A 22113-nucleotide genomic window follows, 5' to 3' on the forward strand; every position below is an offset into this window, starting at 1 on the left:
AATAAATTATATTATACACCTCTTTGCGTTCGAAAATGTGGCATACGTTTCAAAATTATTTTAACAATATGTTAAATAGTGCAAAAAGATTATTGATGGTGTACGTTTTCAAAATTTAAAGTACAAAGTAATTTTAATCGAAGTGGCAACTGATTTATTTATGGTTTTTTTATTGTTTTCATTTTATCCATTAATAATCAATGTTTTCTAAAATGTATATCATATCATTTTCGGACAGAAGAAGTATACCTAATTTTTTGTCTTTCTTACCCTTTCTTTTTATCTATCTATCTTTCTATCAGATCATGGTCTGAGACCGATTAATACAAGCAGCGCAAGCGATAATATCACGGGGATATGAAAAATGCATTCCTTGCGGTATACTTGATGGCAATTCTGCTGGGAAGGAGCCAAACTTTCGAGACTTCGATTTCAGGCTGTAGCTGGTTTGACTGTAGGAATTGGAGAAGCCTCGTGCTATGGATATTGGATTGAACGAGAGCCTGGCTAAAGAAGAGTAAAGGACAAACGAAACAGATAAGAAGTAGAAGAAAAAGAAGAAAAAAGATAAGAAGGGGGCTCAGGATGGAAAGAAAGATCCTAAAATGAGAAGGAAGAAGAACAGAATCGACGAAGACGTTGCTGTGTGCCGCACGACACGTCTCGTTCTTCCTCATAATAATATTTAATCCGATCCATTGCATGGTACAGCGGTTTGCTCTTACCCCAACCCCCAAAATCCTTCAGGGTTTTCTACGCGAAGAAAGTACGCCATACCCCAGATTCGTCTCTTCTACCCCCTTACTCCTCTACCACCAACCCAAACCACCAAACCCCCGTTTTCCCTTTCTCTCTCGTTGATAGGTAATTCTTCGTGTCATTCTTCGCCAAGATTTTGCAGTAAACAAGTTTCACTCTTAAACACGTTCCATTTCGATGATATCATATCTCTCATCGATCTATTTTATTCTAAATTGCTAATATTGGCTAGTGAAATATGTTGTTTCCTTTTTCCCTTCCATTTGAAATGACACCAAAAATATTGTTTTCTGTTTTTTGGAAACGTTTGGATAAGATCCAAATAGAGAACAAGGGATTGATATATATCTGGGATTCTTTTTACAACGATATTATTTTTATACGATTTTGTAACACGTGTTACGTTAACTTTTATAAGGTTTATTTAACATATTTTTAATTATATTTATGCGATATTATTTTGTTGACAATTATAAAATAATGATTTTAGAAAAGAATATTGTTTCATGTGTTTTTCATTGATCAAAATATTATCGTTAACTGTAGTTAAATATTTCAAATATTTATTTTTAATATTTCCTTTTTAATTTTTTTTTTTTAAAACAAATTTTACACTTTCTTATAGAAATCAATTTGTTTCACGAATTATTTTAAATAATTTTCATTTCTACACGTTACTAATCTTCGATGTAAAAATTATTATTTCAAGTAAATGCTATTAAAAGCATAAATTAATTGATTTATTTTCATTCATTAAATATTATGAAAGGGTATAATAGAATTATAATATTTCGTTCGTAGTATATATCGACGTATAGAGTATAACGACACATATAGGGAAAACCACAAATTTCGATTTCCACGCTCGAAAATAGTAGTGAACGACCTCTTAGGTAAGTCGAACGCCTCTTCAGAGTCTAACACGCGAAGCGGAAGCACGATGCGGCTTCATGGTCCGGTGCTCTCACTTTGCTTACTGGTTACTGAATTCTCAGCCAATTATATAGGGTTTTGCGGTGTATACTCGGTTTCCCTTTTCCATCTTTATCACGGCAAAATTTCTCGTTACATTTTCCCCGTTTTATTTTCAATTTATATCATTGTCAGATCTGGACTGGTTGGTACCAACCGAGCGAAAAGAAAAGTTGTTACCAATCTCTACATTTAAAAATATGTTTAAACGAAAATAGGTAAGTAGTTTTTTTCTTCTTTTTTTCATTTAACACTTTGCTTCAGACAAATAAAATAACGTTGATCAATTTTTTCGTAAGTTTTGTAATTTTGAGGCTTCGTATTTCGATTGTTTTTATTTTTAAATTTTAATCCTTATCAACGTAATTAATTTTTGAAAAATTTCTATACTTATAGCGTAATAAAAATTATTAAAAGAATTCCAGAAAAATATAAATCTTCGATAAAATTTCAATAAGTCAATTCAATGTTCTAGGATTGCATTACATTATATGAAATTGGAAACCTGGTATTCGTTGATAACATTATGGGATTCAAATTCGTACTGTTAAACATACTTAGAAATAACCACTGAAGAAATAGGAACAATTAATAATTATAAGTATTATTTGTATATAAATGAAGAATTTTCTAAATACAATTTTCTCCGAAACAAAAACAATATCTCAAATGAATTTTATATATATAAAATCACCTACTCTCCATTCGGATACACCCTGTAAATCTTCTTCTTCTTTTTTTTATTTGAAAGGACACAAAATATGAGATCTTATCTAAATCGTTAAACTGATTTCTTTTCTTTGCATTTTCTTTTATAATATCTTTCGACATTCTCGTATAAGGACGACATTGAAATGAAAAGGATAACGATAAGTTTCTAGGTGCATTCTCGATCCAGATTCAATTTGAGTGTCCATGTTCTATGGACTCGCGAGTAATAAATAACGATTTCAAACGTCAACCAAGAATTCGCCGTGGCTAAATTGATACCATAGATCAAGCTATGGAAAAATGGTCCTGGCATACCAACCTGTCTCTCTTTCATTCTCTCTCTATCTATCTCTCTCTTTCTTTCTTTCTCTGTTATCTTCTCGTTTTCTTTTTTTTTTTGAAGATCGATAAAACACAATTTTCTGAGATATTTTCTCGAAAACAATGGGAGCACGCTAAAGACTTCAAAAATCAATATCGTGCTGTAAAATTGAAAACATTACTCGTTGAAATCTTCATTTTGTTTAATGAACTCAAATAAAGGCGCAACGTAATTTTCTTCATGAATAACAATAAAAAGAAAAAAAATTAAATACACCTAATATCATCTCTTTCTGTTTTTACACGATTGATACGTTCCTGAAGAATACGTGTAAAAAAAATTCGTTTAAAAAATATATTTCATCTATGGAAAAATAGAAGATTAGTTCCAGTCCTAAGAAATCAGCAAAATTAATACAATAAACCATGAGTTTTCATGTTAGGATCTTAAACATTTTGTTTCATAAAGATTACACATGTATCATGCAAAGTAAATTATCATTTGAAAAGAAAAAAGACATGTCACTAATTTATGAACACAAAAATTAGGCAAAATAATATGAGCTACGCATAAAAAGATTTTATTCATTGTCAAATTCCAATCCACGTTTTTTCGCAAACGGTTGAATATATACACCATGTTTAAAGGCACAATGAATATTCTCATGGACTACTAAAAGTGTGCAAAATTGTAAAATAATCAAAAATGTGCCTCACTGACCGATTCCTTCTAACATGAGACATTTTGGTTACATTTAGCCCGACCGACTTACAACGTCTCTGAGGCGATATTGTAGGCTAAGGGGTCAACAAAACAAAGGTTTTAAAACTATAACTTATCATTTATTGACTTTTACGCAAAATTAATTCCTCGTCTCCAATATCGCAGTTATAAATATAAAAGTAAAGTAAAATTTTCATCTTAGAATTTAGGTCGATCGTGTTAAATCAAAATAAGTCGTGTAAAAAGAGAATTAAATTTTTTTTCTTAATTCGTGCTAAATCAAAATCGTGTAAAAGAAGTTCGTGTAAAAACAGAATTGAGTGTAATTATCTTTATTATTGTCCCTTTTATAGATCTGAGGGATCAATTCCCTTTACTATATACTATAATATATTATATATATAGTTTAACAAAAATCCTTACAATCTATTTGCATTGCTATCCGATACTATCTTCGTGAACATAAAACTATACTGACAAATAAACAAATATACGCAAGAAAACAACAGCATGAAACTGTAATAACGAACAACCAAATATATAGAAAAATAAATAAAACCATAAAACTACGGACAATCGTACTTTTAACGTCTAAATAAATTAAATTAATAAAAAGAATAAAAAGAGAGGGACAAGAAAAGGAAGAAAAAAAGGGGTGGTAGATGGGAGGAGAAGGTTGGAAAATGGAGTGAAAATAAAAAAAAAAGCGTTAAAAAAAACCTTTTCGAATTTTCAACTAGCTTTGAGCTATTTCGGCAATCCAGACATTCGGCTAGCATGGACATTCGAACGTGTGATCTTGTTTGATCGCTTCGGCGCAGTAATCACGACGGCTTCAATTTGTACGTTCATACCCACCGGTATTACATTCTCTCGGACTCTGTTCGATTTTCATTCACTATGTCACCTTACCGTCAAAAGCCATTCCCATTGGTGAATTGCAATTGCACCTACACTATCATCCACCATAGTTGTCGTCGTCGTTGTCAATGGTATCACTCGGGTTCCAACACTGGCAACACTCCTCTACAAATATATCGCGAGACTTTTTCAATTTACAGCTGCGTGTAAAAGTGAATTTGGGAACCCGTCCAAATGTTAGCTCATCGGTTAAATCCATATACAGGCAGCAACGGGGGATAAGTGAGTCGAAAAAGGGAGTAGGGAAGAGGAGGAGGGGGGTGGTTGGGTGCTTGGATGATGTTTGATATTGTGACTGTGGAGGTGACTGCGGTATAGACGGCCACCAGTTGTCAGCCAACCCTTCTGTTTACCATATAGATGACTCGTTAGCGAATGTTAAATTACTGTATTTGCCTAGTCGAGATTTATCATTCATACCGCCAAATCTACCCATTCGTCGCAATAATAAGTCAGCTCCCTCTCTATCTATCTATCTCTCTTTCTATCTCTCTCACACATTCATTCACACTCTCATTCGATGGTATTCTATTTGTCTGTTTGTCTCCTTCTATCTTCCACTCTACCTGTCTGCTTCTCTCTCTCTCTCTCTCTGGACGTTCTCTCTCATCGTTCTTCGGGCACCACTACCTGCAATTCGCCCGCGGCGAACACAGGTGGTAAAGCCTATAATTGATTTATTACCACACTGACACGTCCAACGGCATCTCCTACCCAAAAGGGTCAGGAATAATACCTTCTGAACCTGAATTCTCGTACGCGTAATTACGATCTATGTACAATCGCAAAACGATAGTTCCTTCCCAGTTGTGTGTTCATCCCATCGAAAGTTACCACCACTACTCCTACGAAGCCTCAATTCCATTGATTTGTCAATAATCACATCTTTATAGTCAACATTTTTTTTTAATAATTGTCTAATTTTCTTTTATCGATCAAATTGTTTTTGTTATTCTTTATATATTTTTTGTTTTATAATATTAACAATAATTTCTTTATTGAGTTTCATAATCCCTAATTGGATTTGGTTTTAAAATTTACCAATCATTCGATTGGCCAATAAATCCGTCTCCGGTTTTGTCGTATTATTTATTCAAAATAATACAGAATTGATTTATTGGTCAATTTAAGACGATGATAAGGCTATCTTATTCATTCGTTCTTTTCATTAATCATCATACTTATAATAACTTTGTTTTATGTAACTATATATTTAGTTTTGGAAAAAGTTTCATCGTATTTTTCTATTTAAATGATTTAAGGATCGCATAACTTTGATAATGTTAATCGAATCAAACAATACCTACATTCAATTGAAAGAATGCATACTATTGAGTAATTAAAAATAAAGTTAGCATAGTTTTAGATTCGATCAAAAATTGAAAAAAAGAAATATGAAAAAGAAAAACTTGTTTCACTTTTGTTTAAAAAGACGAAAAAACCTTTCTCTCCGACCTAATATAAATATTTTACTGTATTCTAATTATTGCAGTTTTTTTTATTTATCTCGAATCTTTTACAGTATATTAAAAAGATAACAATTGCGAAACGTCTTTGTTTTAAAATGTTGATAACTGTATTGAAATGAAAACTTGAAACTTTTCGAATATCGAAAGAAAGAAAAATAACGTCCAATAATCTTTGGCAACCCAAATGACCGAGGTCGTTACAATTGACAAGAAAAAAAAAAAACTAGAGAAAAAACGGAAGAAAGAGAAAAAAAAGACCTAAAACGCGTACTTGAAATATCGACGGATATTGGCAAGGTGTTTAGATTTAATTTTCCGGTAGGAACCATTGTGAAAAACTTTCAGACGCCTAAAGCTCGAATCATTGGAACGTTCATTTTTGCGAACCGGTGTCATCGATATTTTAAAGCTATGCGATCGTTACTTCATAGATTTTTGCATCGTCATTAAAGAATTCATTATAACGGAATAAAACTATTTACAAGTCTGAAATACAGTGGCGGAACTACAAATGTTCGACTCTCCACCCTCTCGCAAAATATAACTTGAAATTCCTAAAAAAAAGAAAAGACAACTTGTATTATATCATATGATAAAACAAAAATATTAATATTAATAAGTTAATATTTTAAAATTCTAACAATATACTAAAAACGCAAAATATATATGTTTCTTTTCGTCAGTATACCTTTAATTTAAGTAAAATTAAGAAATAATAAATACAAAAATGTTGAGACTTCCTTCCGACTTCTGGTTCTTTCCCACCTCCCCTTTTCACATTGCGGAGTCTGACAGCAATATAATTACGCTCCTGCTGAAATACACAGTTTTTATCATCTATTCGTGATTACGCAGACTCATTTTTGACAATGGTATTATAGAATGGTTTACGCTTGTTCGATAGTCGACTAGACACACCAGATAAATGACAAGAAAGGACCACGACGGAAAGAAACAATGACGGGACGTAATACGAAGGTGTACGCAAAAAGAAAGAGAGAGAAAAAAATGGAAGGGAAAGAAAGAGAAAGAGAGAGAGAGAGAGTATTCTATACCATGGAAAAATAATCACCGTGATTAACGCAGGATGTAATTAGTTCGCAAAGTGGAAACGCGCTTGCTCCGTTCTTTCTCTGTCTCTCTCATTCTCATTCTCTTATTCTTTCTCTCTCTCACTCTTGCTACAAACCCACCTTCGCATTCACCATAAAAAATAATAGTTCTCTCCAGCGTATTTTTGAATGGTCGAATGAATGGGCACTTACGGTAAACCCAGACGTCGAGTACGGTCCGTCAACGGATGAAAAGATATTCGTGTTGCCAAGCACAAATCCTACAATAGTTTTCTCTCTCTCTCTCTCTCCCTCTCTCCCTCTCCCTCTCTCTGTTTCCTTTTTTTTTATTCTTCTCATTCAACTATCTACGGTACATCCATTTCTTTTCCATAGTCACCGCTTTAAAAAAGAACTGCGTCAATACTGGCACAGCATTCGATTTTATTCAACTAATCGATTCGAATCCTCTATTCCTGCGGTTTTGTTTGTATTGAAATAAATTTGAAGAGAAACAGAGAGATAGAGAGAAAGGGAATAAATAAAGAAAGAAAGTAACGAATTTTGAATCGGGTTTTACGGAAACGGTTCGATTCTCTCGCGTAACCAACGAATTTCGCAATCTTATCGCGAACAACGCAAGGCGGAGAAGGATAAGAAAGGAAATTAGCATAAGGATACAGACTGTCGTGGCACGCACGACCAAGGAAGGTACTTCTCGTCGTAGTTGAGAACGTCTCTCGAGAAGCCTCCTTCTCGAATCCTTGCAGTCTCCTTCGTCTCCTTCCGTTTCCTCAAACTCTCCCCCTTTCTACATCCCCTTCTACTACTACCACCCCACTCTTTCTCTCTCTCTCTCTCTCTCTCTCTCTCATTCCTCTTTCACTATCTTGCACTTTCTCTCACTCTTAGATGCGGTAAACAAAGCTCTAATGAAACTTCTAACGAGTCCAATCTTATTATCATTCAGAGTGGAACAAGTGAATGGAATACGAGGTACCACCGTCTTCTTCTGCTTCTTCGAAGGTGGTACTGCTGCTGCTGCTGCTGCTGCTGCTGCAGCTACTGCTGCTGCTACCGCTGCTGTTAGTGCTGGTGCTGGTTGTGGTAGTGGTGCTACTGGAAGAAGAAGAAGAAGAGAAGAGATGCTGTTGGGGCTAAGAGATGGAAGAAGGTTGAGTTCGTTCGGTTTGAAGAGTAGGTAGGTAAGGTAGGTGTAAGTAAGTTTAGTTACTTCGCGTGCATAAACACACGCCATTACTTGGAATAACAGCAGACCCCGTTTCACTCGAGTACTTTCAAACCGACATCCAGCAATACTTTGACGAACCTCTTCTTTCCTTTATTGTCCTAAATATCTTCTTATTCTTTTCCTATTTCCTTCTTTACTTTTCTTTCTGTCTTTTGTTTTCTGTAATTATTCGAATATCTTTTATCTTTATTATTTTATCTTCAATTCTTAATATAAAGCATTTATTTCTTTTATCGTATTTTTATTTTCTTTCGAAAGAACTATTTCTTTTTTTAATCGCAATTATAAATATAGTGTTTTAAACAGTTGGCCTAAACAATGGCCTCTTTGAAAAGTGTTGCTTATCTAACATTGTGTAGTCAAAATAAAACAATGATGAGTCAACCATAAAATATGTGTAACTTTTGTAATATTAAATTTATTTATAATCAAATGGCTGTCTCCTTTTTTTCCTTTTATTTTAAATTAATAATATTGTTACTGACATTAATTCATTTATTTCATCTTTTCCTTTAAATATTGAAATTTATGAATATGTTTTATTTTTCACTTATAATTATAATTTAAATAACAAATGGTGTGTGTAATTATTTTTGTCCTCATGACAAGTATACTCGTCATACCGTAAAATATTATCATTTCTCTATGTCAATCGCCAAAAACTAGTTAATTAATATTACTCCATGGATATTTCATTACTAAACGTATACTTATAAATTATTCATTTATTAATCGTATTTTCATATTTTAAATATAGACGTATACGCATTTTTTTATTTAAAAATATAATAAACATTAGTGGTACAAATAGGCGAAGTATAAAAGGCTTTAGTAGTAGATGTCACGCAATTATGAAATATCTTTATTCTTTAATATGAGCTACGCTTTCAGAAGAACAATGATCGCAAAAGTACAAGGCAAGGAAGTTGAAAGACAGAAGCGAAAAGGAAAAAGGGTGAAGAAAAGGTAGAAAGTTGGGACGGTGAATAGTGCCGCTTGAATGAGACGAATTCGGATTACTTTCAATTAATTAAATACCAGTAGATAGAAGCGATTCGTTTAAAACGCGATTCCCGATCTCTCTCTCTCTCTCTCTCTCTCTTTCTCTTATTCTCTTTCTCTTTCACTCTTTCGTTGAAAGTTATCTATGGAAAGGACAGACTAATTAGTTGTTTTAACGAGGATAGGAGAAATTCAATAATTAACGACTACGATCGATTTCGAATTAATCGCTAATGTTTTTATTTTATTTCATTTTATTTCATTTTATTGTATTTTATTTTATTTTCTTTCGTCACTTATTGCATTGATTTTGTCATTTATTTTTGCAAACGATCGTAATGGTATAAATCGATCTCGTTAACATTATTGTCCCAGAATTATTTCGACGAATCGTGAATGAAATAAACCGATAATGACTTTCGAGGATAGTATAATACCTGGTTCATATACCCCTCCTCCCACTCCCCCCTCCCAACGTAGCGTAATTTCGATGCTAAATGACGAACCAACTATCTTTTGTTCCCACTTCTTCTAAATTATTCTTGAATCTCTGCCACTAACTCAGACAGTAGTAACTCTGCCGTATAATTTTCGGGGCCTCACGATAGTTTTTTTTTTTATTTTTTACGTCGTTTTTCTTTTTTTTTTTTCTTTTTTTGTTATATCGCATATGGAACAATGAGGATGCATTCGGTTGCCATTGTTTGTCACCGCAATCGCGCCCGGGGCCTGCCAGTCTAGATTAATCTCTTTCCTGTTCTCTTCCCCTTCACCCCTCCTTCTTCTTCTCCTTTCTTTCTTTCTTTTTTTAGTTTCAAACTTTTCAAAAAATAAACTTTTGTAATATTTAACAACGATTTGTTCATAATTTTCTTGTCATTCGAAAATCAATCGTTGTGTTTTATCAAATATATTTATATTAATTCTTATTATTATTTCATTTATATTTAAATAAGAATTATTATTAAAACAAATAAACTTTGTACTTATCGTCGTAATATGGAAACAAACGAAACGAATAAATCGTCATTCAACGGATATGCAAAAAAAAAATGATTTTCTTTGAGTATTTTAGATATTGTAGTAATATTAATCTGTATACTTGTGTGAAATTTAATTTGTACTCGTACTTGACAAAACACTCTGTAATAAATTAATTTTTCAAATATTCAATAGCAAATTATTTAAACTTATTCTCATCATTCACAATACAATAATCATATTTAATAATAAATCTATATTTTCTTAAATAAAAATTCGTATCAATAAATACCGATATGTATATTTAAAAATATATTAACACAATTGTGTTTATTAAAAACTTTATTTCCATCATATTCTCAGCTTGTCAAATAGTCACATTTAATTACACAATGTACATTTGTAAAATAACTTTATAAATAAATATAAATAAACATTATCGACATTAATATAATATTAAATAATTTGTCAAGTAAAATTCCAAGAGAAAGAAATGTTTCGTTTCCTCCATGTCATGCGCAATTTTTCTCTATTTCCCCCAGTGAGATCGCTTTTGTCCTACTCTGTAAAAAGTTAGACGCAACGGTAATACTCACCTAGGTACATCGAAGATTTCTACTAACTTTTTTGCATGTCGCTTTGCATCCAGATCGACAACGAACGCGTTAGACTCACGGTACTGTAACTACTGAACTATGTGTAAGTAAATATAGTAACGTAGAAACGCATACTATCAAACCAAAGGGTCTGGGAGGGGTTGGGAATATTGGGGAAAGACCTTTTTTCGAAAAGTTACAATGAATCAAAGCAAGGAAGAACGGTAGTGTCGCACAACTCCTATTGCTTTCTTCTCTTTCTTTATCTATCTTTATCTATCTTTATCTATCTATCTATATATCCATCGATCTCTCTTTTTCTCATACATTACAAATTAGAGTAAATGAAATTAAAAAAAGTTTCCGCCTGCAGTCTGGATTTTCAAGGAAGTTTGTTCGGTGCGAAAGGAGTTTTGCGTTTAACCGTGTTCCGGTTCTAATGAGAGAAGAGAAGGCAGATCTTCTCTCTCTCTCTCTCTCTCTCTCTCTCATCTATCTTTCTTTCTCTCTCTCTATCTTTTCTTTCTTCTCTTTCTTTCTCTCTCTCTCTTCTTTCCTACTACTTAGGCAACGTTTTTTATCTTCTACCCTATCCCCCTCATCCACTCTCACTCTTTCTCTCTCTCTTTCTCGTTTTCTCTTTCTTTCTTTCTCCTCTTTTCATCTCGTCTCTCGAACACCGATAGAAAACGAGATAGGTACCTACCGTGCACAGAGTCCAATCAAATCCGACGTGAAAATTAGCTTTCGAGGATCGTCGAACTCTAGGAAATTTTGTAAATTTAAAACACATTATTTCACACGTTCTACCACCTAATCAAACCTTCATCATACCTTCCATCAATATATGTGGAATTATTTTACTTTTAGTAAACTATATATGTGTGTGTGTATGTGTGTGTATTTATGTATTATATAATAAGAATTATTTTTTTTATTATTATTATTGTATATATATCATAAAATAAGATATTTCTTATAATAATTTTTGTTATAATTTAAATATTTTTCGCATTGAATTATCGAGAATTTTTAGGACTATTTTCTATACAAATCTAATTGTTAATATTCCAATATAAGGATGAACCAAAAGTTGGTGGACAGTAAATAATAAGATAAAATTTATTTATTATTATTTTATGGTGTTTTTTTTTTTAATATAATATTTTCAATATCTGTGTATTGTATTATTGTATAAAATAAAATTTAATTGCATTAGTCAATATAATTGTATATGTAATCTCGAATAAAATCTTATCATTTACTCTCCAGCTACTTTTAGTTCACCCTATACATTAACAAAATATTTATATCTATCGTCAACTGTAACTTAAAATATCTAACAATAAACATAATATTCTTGATTTTAATTTATATTTATTCACATTTGTATTATATACTAATTTATTTATTTTAATATTATATAATATTAATCTGCATTAAAAAAAAAAATGAATATTTTTTTTTTCAAGTTTCAGACAACATTCACATTTTTTATAATCAAGAAATATAAATTCGTTTCCTATAAATAGTTAAAATATTATTTTTTTTTCTGCCACGCCATTAGAATTTTATTAATTCGTTTCATAGAAGGAAGATCGTGTTACGATGGTCTACTAATGGTATATGTATATATCGAAGCTTTCGTGCTTTATCGAGTTTCCAGCTGATAAAATGCGACTCGAAGAGCCGATCTTACCGCGGGCGTTTGACTTTTTAATTACGTGTCATAAATTGGCCGACACGCTCGGCCCGTTCCAGGACAGTCTATTTTCTGGATGGCCGCAGGTTCGATCTACCACCTCCGTGCTTTGGGATGAGCTCCAAGCCAGTTCCTTCGTAAATTGTCTCGCTTGATAAATCGATTGGCCAGCAGGATAACCCCGACGCGTATACGTAATACGTGGTGTCACTAAAATGAAGGAAAACTTCGAGAATGATACTAACAATAAGACAATCTCTTATAAATGCTGATATTAGAGTAAACTAAAAGTTCGTGCGTTTTTTAATTAATATTTCCAAAGTAAATTTTACAAAAACAATCCATTATGCAATTTATAACACGATTTATAATATTTAACAATAAATGCACGAACTTTTGGTTCACCCTAATACTAACAATAAGACAATGTCCTATAAATGTACGGATAATATTTAATCAATAGTTTTCATTAAGTTCTTAAATATATATTGAGATTATTTTATTACGAAGTAAACATTTATTCCACAAATTTTCCTATAATTTTCCCATATCTAGTCATTTGTTTTATTCTTAACTATTTTGTTTTATTTCAAAATATATTTATAATTATTCTATTTCGTATCAAGTAACATATTATCTAATTATACTCATGTAATATATTATTGTAAATAATAAAATGGGTAATACTGATTTTACAGGAAAGGAGTTTGTTTTATGTAATTTTTTACTCCTCTCGCTATTAAAATAATCCTTAGAATCTGTCAACTGTGGCAACCTTTTTAAAAAGTATGTACATAAAACGATGACGAGTATACACGTCAATTATAACAAACTGATTAAATATTTTTATTATATTATTAAAATCGTATTGATTATATACAACTATTTTTCCCTCCAAATAATAATATAACAACGATGATAATAATAATAATAATAATAATAATAATAAGTACGATGTGGTTTTACAATTAGTAATGGTGTTAGTATTAGAATATGAAGAAAGTAACGTTGAATAGAATATAACCATAGATACATATATATATACACATAGATATATACGTGTACATGAAGTCTTCTCACTCCAGTTGAAAATCCACCGCAAGAACAGTCTCCTAGCTATGATTCACGGGATTTGTTCTTGAAAATAAGTGGCTCTCGTAGTATCCTTCCTCTCTGGGTGGGGTGAAAAGAGACGAGGGCAAGGTGGTGTTGTGGAGGGTTCGAAAAGTGTGGTTTTGGAGAAGTGTCTAGCTATTGTACGATTGACAAATCCGAGAACTCATATGCAATAAATCTCGAGAAGGGTAACCGGGGTGAAGTGGAGTGGAGTGGGGGGGAGGTAGAAAGAAGTGCCTTTCGTATTTATGTCCGATGTAGATGCAGTGGTAGTAAAAGGAATATCGTTGTGTAAAACGTGAAAGAAAAAGAAGAAGAACGAACGAACGTTCGATAGGAAAAGGTTCGAACGACGAAAGCCTCAGGAAAAATGGCTGCCCTGGGTGATCGTCTTTCTTATTCGTGTTTGTTATCTGTGGCGGTGGTGGTAGTGGTGGTAACAAGAAGAAGGTTGCCAACTTTTCTCATGCATCGATATGAATATAAATAATCGTAGTTCGGCCATGTGGGGGACCACCCCTATCTCCTTCTATCCTCTTACCAATTTGCCCAGCAGTCCTTTTTGCCTTTCACCGTTATATATGGTTTATACCTTATATCCCATACTTCGCACCACGTAAGCTGATTATAGGTACACCAATGCCGTCCCCCCTCCCTCCCTCCTTCACTGTAATAGAGATCCTTTTCTTTTCCTTCGTAGTCGAATGCGTGGACCACGTTATCGCACCCCTACCGAATCGTCCTCTCCTATAACCTACCTACCTACCTACCTACCTACCTTCTTCTTCTTCTTGTTCATCTTATTCTCCATCTTCTTCTCTTTCTTACTTAACTGAGCGGCTTTCCTGGTAAGGAACCTTCAGAAGAAAATAAATCTTCTTTATAGGATCGTATTCCTCTTTTTTGCTCATCCTTCCTCTTAAAACTCCTCAATTACAGGTCAATATTCGAGACCCGATTATCGTATGATTAATCACATTTTTCATTATTAAAGAAAATTATCGTTAAGATTTTAGTTCCCGCTTTTTTTTCTTTTTTTTTTTAACACGTTCTGTATTACAAGAGCCGTATATGGCCTGTTCAGACAATTTGAAATTTGTTGTATTTATACTTAGGTCATATACGACCCGTGCGGCTTCAACTGTAAGAAGTCACCAAAAATCAATCTAACACTTAAACAACAATTAGAGGGGTTGCACTTTATATCCAGTTAAGCAAGATTTTGCAATTAATATAATACAATTAGAAAATAATTAATATTATTCAATTGTTCAACTTATAATTAGATTACGTTTTTCTCATTCAATTAAGCAGTATTTTACAATGAATAAAATTGTTAAAAAGATCATAAAATCATATTACAATTAATTATACTAGAAAATAAATCATGAATTCAATTCTTTCATCGTTCTTTTTTTTTTACTTATAATCTCTGATAATTACATACACATATACCGTTAACCCGTCGCACTGCAATTAAACTTTGAATTTATGTACCCCCAGTAAACATTTTCAATTAAAAGTAAACGATTTTTCAAAATCGTCCCAAAAAATATATACAATAGCAGATAAAGTGGGGGATTCCCACTTTAAGGCTTCAATTCCATTCTCTGAGAACAATCTGAATTGTTAAGACAAAGAAGAAAAAAAAAGAGAAAAAATAGAGAACAAGGGGATAGTACAATAGAAACGAGAGATATCTGAAGGACAACCTTAAGAATTTTAAGATCCCGTAAATGAGGAAAGGTGCTACGAGGAGAATGAGGGGGAAGAGGTTGGGTTTAAGAGAGAAGGAAAGCTGATATCTACCGGGTGTAATTGTCATTCGTATCTCATTCTGTATTGCCACGAGGCACGAAGGTGGACGATGAAGGAGAATAGTAAGAGAAAGCGAGATAGGAAAAGAGATAGAGATAGAGATAGAGATAGAGATAGAGATAGAGATAGAGAGAGAGAGAGAAAATGAGAGTGAGAGAGAGAGAGGGGTGTCAAGACAAGGATGAAAATAGTTTGGTAGAATGAGAAGGGGAGAGGCATAGATATCGTAGCTTGGAAGCAAACACCGTTTCGCTACAATGAAACGCAATTTCCTGCTGTTGCTGCCGAGACTGAGCCAGTCGTCTCATTTGTCTTGGCTAAAAGCTTCACTCCTCACGCTCGCTGCGTTAAACAATCGTACCTGCGTGGCATTCGTTAAGAGAAGAAGAAGGAGATGCTCGTCTCTTTCACTCTCTCTCTCTCTTTCTCTCTCTCTCTTTTCCTTTTCTCTAATCTCTCGAGACGTTCTTCAAGGATTATTTACAGCATTATCCCCGTGTATATCATTTCTGATATTCGACTTAAATATATTAAACAAAAAACAAACACAAAAAAGAAACGATAAATACTTCGTTTTAATTAAACTACCGCCCTTCCCCCTCCCCACCGATATGCAAAACTAACCGGTTAACCAATAAAACGGGCAATTTTCTTTCAAGAAATATAAAAAAAAAAGAGACATCGAAAAGCGAAAGAAAAGAATAAAAAGAAGGAGAACAATGAGATAGATGAAGAAAAATGTCAGAGATAGGACAGGAAGAAGACGGGGCCAGTATTATATTGCTTTAATCGATCAGCCCGATAATTCTATTACCATTTGCGTTATTCAAATAGTATTTAATTTTCCGCAACGTTACCTTTATTTCCCGATTTACATTTCATTCATTCAAATTATCTCGCCCACTGCAACCCCCTTTCCCAATCCCCCGCCTTAGTCCCATCCGCACCTTACCAATCCTTCCTACCACCCCCTACTTCCCTCCTTTCCCCCCAACCCCCAACAGCAAAACCTTCGCGGTAGTTCTTCTTTTTCGGTCATTTAAAAACTGCGGTCTTTCGTATCTGCATATCGTTAACCTTTTCCATTTCTATGTTGAACGATGAAAAAACGGTCAGATGCAGTATGCATCGACGTTAAATGTAATCAGAGGGAAGGAAAGCGACGGTTGTCTCTTTTTCGTTCGTCTTCTCCTTTCCCCCCCCCAACCCCCCGCCCCACACAACCACAATCCTTTATTTCGTTTCTGGTGTGTTCTTTTTTCTTTCGTCTCTTTTCTTTTCTCTTCTTCTCTTTTCTTTCTTTTTTCTTTTCTTTTCTTTTCTTTTCTTTTCCAACGCCACCGAACGATTTGAAATTTCAATAGCTACTACGGCTTTTTAAAATGTATAAGAATCGTAGGTAGAGTCAGCATTAATGGCTTTATGTAAATCGTGCTAATGCTTTTAATCGAATCTGACTTATAAAAGCAGTATTCGCGTCTTTCTTTATTTCAACATTTTCTTTTTCTTGTTTCTTTTTTTTATTTTTTTTTTTCACGGATACATTAATTTGTTAAATACGATTTTAGCAAGGACTAAAAGATGAATGTGTAAGGGAAAGATCTTTCTTATCTTACAATTTTTTCAAGAACAAATTTTATTATCCTGAAGAATATTATTATCATGTTACTTTTTTATTGGATTTTTTTTTGTTTTATTTTAATATTATAACATAATATATCGACAGCAATTTGACGAACCGGAACAAAGAGATGAACCATTAAATGTAAAACACAATAAGATTTTCATCTTTCTTCGCATAGAATAATTATTTAAAATTTTTGAACCAACTTTGAACTAGGCTCAAAACTTTTCAACCTACGTATAAAGATTCTTTTTTTACAATTTCTTTTTCTTGTTTTTCTTTTATTAAATCGTAAAAAATTTATTTTTCTATTCAATATGAAACAAACTGGTATATAAAAACTAACCTTCGTTTTCTTTGCAACGTTTGAATATTGGATCTTACTACTTGAACAATGTGTAGTCCAGAATGACCCTTAAAACTGTGTAGAATTTTTATAAAATCGATATCCTCTTTCAATTTGGTTCTTATCTTATGAGTGCAAAATTCCCCCTCTACATCAAAATAATGTAAAACTTGCATTGCAACAAACGTGCTAAACTTTCTAATTAATATCAATTTTAATCCAAAACAAAAAAGAAAACATTTTATCGTTAAAGAAATATAATTAGATATAATTGATAAGAAAATATAAGAAACACTGTTTCCCTCGTGCATTAAAATACAAAAAAAAACACATTACTCGATCTAATATAATCCATTTGATACTATTTAACATAATCCTACAATAAAATGAATAACAATTTTAATTGTAATAATTCTAAAGTATATTACTTCGTGTAAAAATTTCGAAACACTTCATTATCAAGGAATTGATTGAAAGTGGGTGGATAGAGAGGAGGGGAAAAAGAATACTTCTGTAACTCACCAATGTATGTGTGAGTGTCCTTGAAGAGGTTAAGCATTGAAATTCAAGCTTTTAACTGGTAAAATACTTATCTATCTATTCTCACTTTATATGTGTAATAGAAAGGATGAAAGTAAAGAGACGGGGAGAGAATCGATTATGAAACGAAAGGATGAATGTGTAAGGAGAGAGAGAACGCAAGAAGACACGGCTAATAAAACGCACGACGAAACTCCGAGACTCCTCTCGAATCGTTTCCTTGCACAAGAAGTCGACGACGTCTTCTGTGCTAACAGTCTGAAGAATAATTACGATATTGCCTCGACGTTTGCATAGAGGAAGACACCGCTCTTCTCTTCTCTTCTCTTCTCTTCTCTTCTCTTCTCTTCTCTTCTCCTCACTTCTCTTCTATCTTCTCTTCTTCACTTTACTTGACTACACGTAGCTTTGGTTAGTACGTTCCTCACGTGGAAAATGTGTTGGTGAAATCGTATTGTGTCGTCCTTCTCATATTTCGCAACCTTCTAGAAAATCGGCTACGTCAAGTACGGTGAGTACACTTCAGTTTCAAACCCCCTCATTCTTATTCTTTTTCTTATTCTAATTTTTTTTCTTTTTTCTTTTTTTCTTTTTCTATTCATATTTCTTATTCTTTTTCTACATTTCTTCTGTATTTTTCTTCTTTGAAAAACAAAAAATTCCTTTAAACCCTTTTCCAACAACGTATATACTTTCACCTTTTTCTTCTTCTACTACTTATCTCTTCTTCTATTTCTTTTATTTTATTTTTCTTAAAAGATCTGCTTCCTTTTAGCCACGAATACGATTACGTTCGTTCCGTTCAGATAATATTTCGCGTTTAGAGATAGTAGAAAAAGTCAATGTATATTCCAATTTATAGAAGTGATATCATCCGTCTTGTGTGCTTAGCGCTTGAAAAAAATTTCTTACGCGTGTGTACTCTCTTTATACGTAGTACATCAAAGAAACCGTTTTCCATCCTCGGAAAAAGAAATCTACCTAATAATAATCGTTGAAAGATATATTTTGAAACGTTTGCCGTATAAAGAATTTATAGATATTAATCGAAAAATAGATTCAAGAGGGAAAATTGTTAAATTTGTAATAAAGTATTTAGTCGCGTTGACGTAGACTTTCGTCATAAATCTAAGTTTCTAATTAGACGCTAATTAAATGGAAAATTAATAAGGTCCGTGATAACCGTAAAATTCCATAAGCCACCTTGCCAAGTACTACGATACAAATAAGATTTCAATTAAAGCTTTTCTGCTATTAAAGACAAGGGTTGCCAAAAATATCGGAGAGATAATTAATTCAATTACTTTTTATTTTTTTTTTTTTCGGTACTGTTATTTTTAACACCAAATTTGTGGAACAATTTTAAAGTAATTTTCTTATCACCATTAACCAGATATTATAATTATATTTGTATTATTGTTAAATATTTATTAACGTGATGATAATTTTAAATAATTATCATTTACATTTTTTCTATAAAAATTCGATAAGATTTTTTTTTGTATAAAACCTATAGAATAGATTTCAAATCATGTTGAGACTCATTGTGAAACTAAGCCGATGTTGTTAAAAAAGAAAGAAAAAAATAAAAAGAAGAAGTAGAATTGAATGAGCCAAGAAAGATACCGTAAAACCAGATTATTTAATTAAAGAACGGTCGTAGTTGCTAGAGAAAAATTTTTTTCTGACGAGGAACCAAAGGATCGGTAAGAAGGAAAAATAGCCGAGTGATCTCGAACGAGAAACTAAAAACTTTCAAGTTCGCTTGATGTGGAAGTAAGGAGAGAAAAAGGAACAAAAAGAGAGAGAAAGAGAGAGAAGGAAAAAAATAGAGGAAGGGAGACGTGGAAATTCCTGGTGCTTTACCTTATCCAACCACCTCGTCCAACGTCGGTTTTCTCCTGAAGTAGGTATCGGAAAGTTTCTTTAATCAAGTGTTTGATCAGCGACTCACCCTACCTTTTCATTGTCTTCCTTCCTCACCAATCTCGCTTCGTTCGAGGTTAAATTGTAAGTATGGACATATTACTTGTATGAAAAATCTCTGATACTTCAATAAATATTATACTCTCTAGCGTGTGTGCAAAGTAATTTCAACGAAATCATTTTCCCAATAATGTATAAATGTTTATCAATGGATTTAAATTAAAGCGTTAATCATAAATAAGTTAACTTATGATAAGTTTTTTTTATAAGTTTTATATTGAATTTAATATTAGTTAAGATTATTAGGAAAAACAAATATGGGTAATAGTTGATGAGTATATATATATATTCGTAATAATTATTATCTTTATATTAACTTGATATTTTTCTTTAATTAAACTATTATTAATAAGTAATCTATTAATTCAATATATTCTTTTTTTTTATATGAAATTGCTGTTACTATTTTAATAAATTATTTTCCTAAATAATTCAGGTTATGTTACCTTGATATATAACTCATGATATAACTTAATCTAATATTTTCTTTCATGAAACTACTATAAACCTTAGAAATCAATTATTTTCCTACAATAACAATCCTACTACAATTATATGTTTAAAAATATCAAGTCTTTCACACAACTGGTAATGAGCATCACTTAAGAAGAAAAAGAAGAAGAAGAAGAAAAAGAAATATATAAAAAAAAAATAAGAAAATAAAGTAAAGGTGCAATGAACGGTTACTAAGAATCACGCGACACATAAAGGTGCATTAAGGTGGGCTCTAAAAACGACGATATAATTACATGAGGTTGCGCTTGAGCCATGATTTAGGACGGTATAATGTATAATTCTTACGTCGAGGGTAGAGCGCGAGCATGAGCGCACGAGGGCGACTCCGTGTACGCGTATATGCGCCTTCCCCCTGCCTCTAGTCGCGTTTGCGCGCTCGCGCGCGCGCATACGAGAAAGAGAGAAAAGCAACCCTCTCGTTCACTCCAACCCCTCCATCTTTTCCTGTGAGCTGCCATAGCGGCACGGCATCGTTAGTGTAAAGTGTAGGTGCTTTCGCTAAAGTATCACGCCTATAAAATGAAATTAAACTTCCAGCAAATTTATCGGCCACCGCGGTATTGCGGCTCTTCTCTCTCTTATACATTTTCTTCCTATCTCTCTTTCTCTTTCTATCTTTTGCTTCTTATTCTTCTTCTTTTTCTTATTATTATTATTATTATTATTATTCTCTCTGTTCTTCTCAGTTTCCTCATATCAGCTCTATTACTTCATCTTCGATTCCCGCAAAAGATGAACCTCACAAAATCTAATCATTTAACTTTCAATAATTTTACGATTAAATTAAATGTTATTTTTATTTTTTTAATCCAATTTCTTCTTCTTGTCTAAAAAACAAATAAGTGACATTAAGAAATGTTCGTTTTCTCTTTAATGCTAATTGAAAATTAATCTTTTATCTATATATATATATATATTTTTATGAAATATATTTCTTAATAATCTTACTCGCGTTTTTTTAATTGAATCTAGAATTTGTAAATAAATATTAATATGACTTGTATAAATTCGATATTTAATTTATAAATAAATTATAATGTAAATTATGATAATATTAACCTTTTGATATGAACTAAAAATAAATTTCTTATATCGTAAATATTTTATTAACAAAAATTTCAATGAAATAAAATTATTAAATTTATTTTTAATATCGAAGAAAATTAAACAAATATTAAATCAGTATGAAACGTTTGATTGTTCCAATTACTTTCAGTTCGAAATCTGACATTTCAAATTTAATAACCTAGTATTAGATGGTTCAGAATGTAACTTCGAATGCAATTAATGTTAAAGAAAAGACGATTTTCTCATACTTACAATCCGAGGCATTTGAAATGTTCATAAATAGTCGAATTTTATAAATTTGATTTCTGATTGTCAGTTATTTCTCGCGTTGTTAGATGACCATTAGTCATCCACCAGTGAAGTTTATTTTTCTTTCATTTTCAATTAGAAGATTTAAACGTGGTACTAAATTTTGAAATCCAATGTTGACACATCTGTTCACTTAACATATCCACTTTTTAAAAGGCATATTATTTTATTCTCGGTTGCACCGCAGTAAAACTTAAAAAAATAAAAGTGCATGAATGTTTAAAACTTCAAACTTACATAACATTAAATATAAAAATTAAAATCTCGATTGTATTTATTTTATAAAGATTATTTTCGTAGAGAAAACAATGTCTTTGCAAAAACATGT

At 32.2% G+C, this 22113-nt stretch overlaps 1 protein-coding gene across 1 annotated transcript in view; it reads left to right on the forward strand.

Moving 5' to 3' along the window:
- The window catches only part of LOC122524230 (cytochrome P450 4C1-like), a 37259-nt gene that overhangs the window by 4403 nt on the left and 10743 nt on the right, over window positions 1-22113 (forward strand). Inside the window, exon 2 of the mRNA XM_043646370.1 lies at window positions 18313-18417. Within this exon, the coding sequence (XP_043502305.1) occupies window positions 18313-18417 (105 nt within the window). The remainder of the gene's footprint in view (window positions 1-18312; window positions 18418-22113) is intronic.

Source organism: Polistes fuscatus, unplaced genomic scaffold (genome assembly GCF_010416935.1).
Source record: "Polistes fuscatus isolate 324 unplaced genomic scaffold, CU_Pfus_HIC Scaffold7, whole genome shotgun sequence".
Classification (NCBI taxonomy): domain Eukaryota; kingdom Metazoa; phylum Arthropoda; class Insecta; order Hymenoptera; family Vespidae; genus Polistes; species Polistes fuscatus.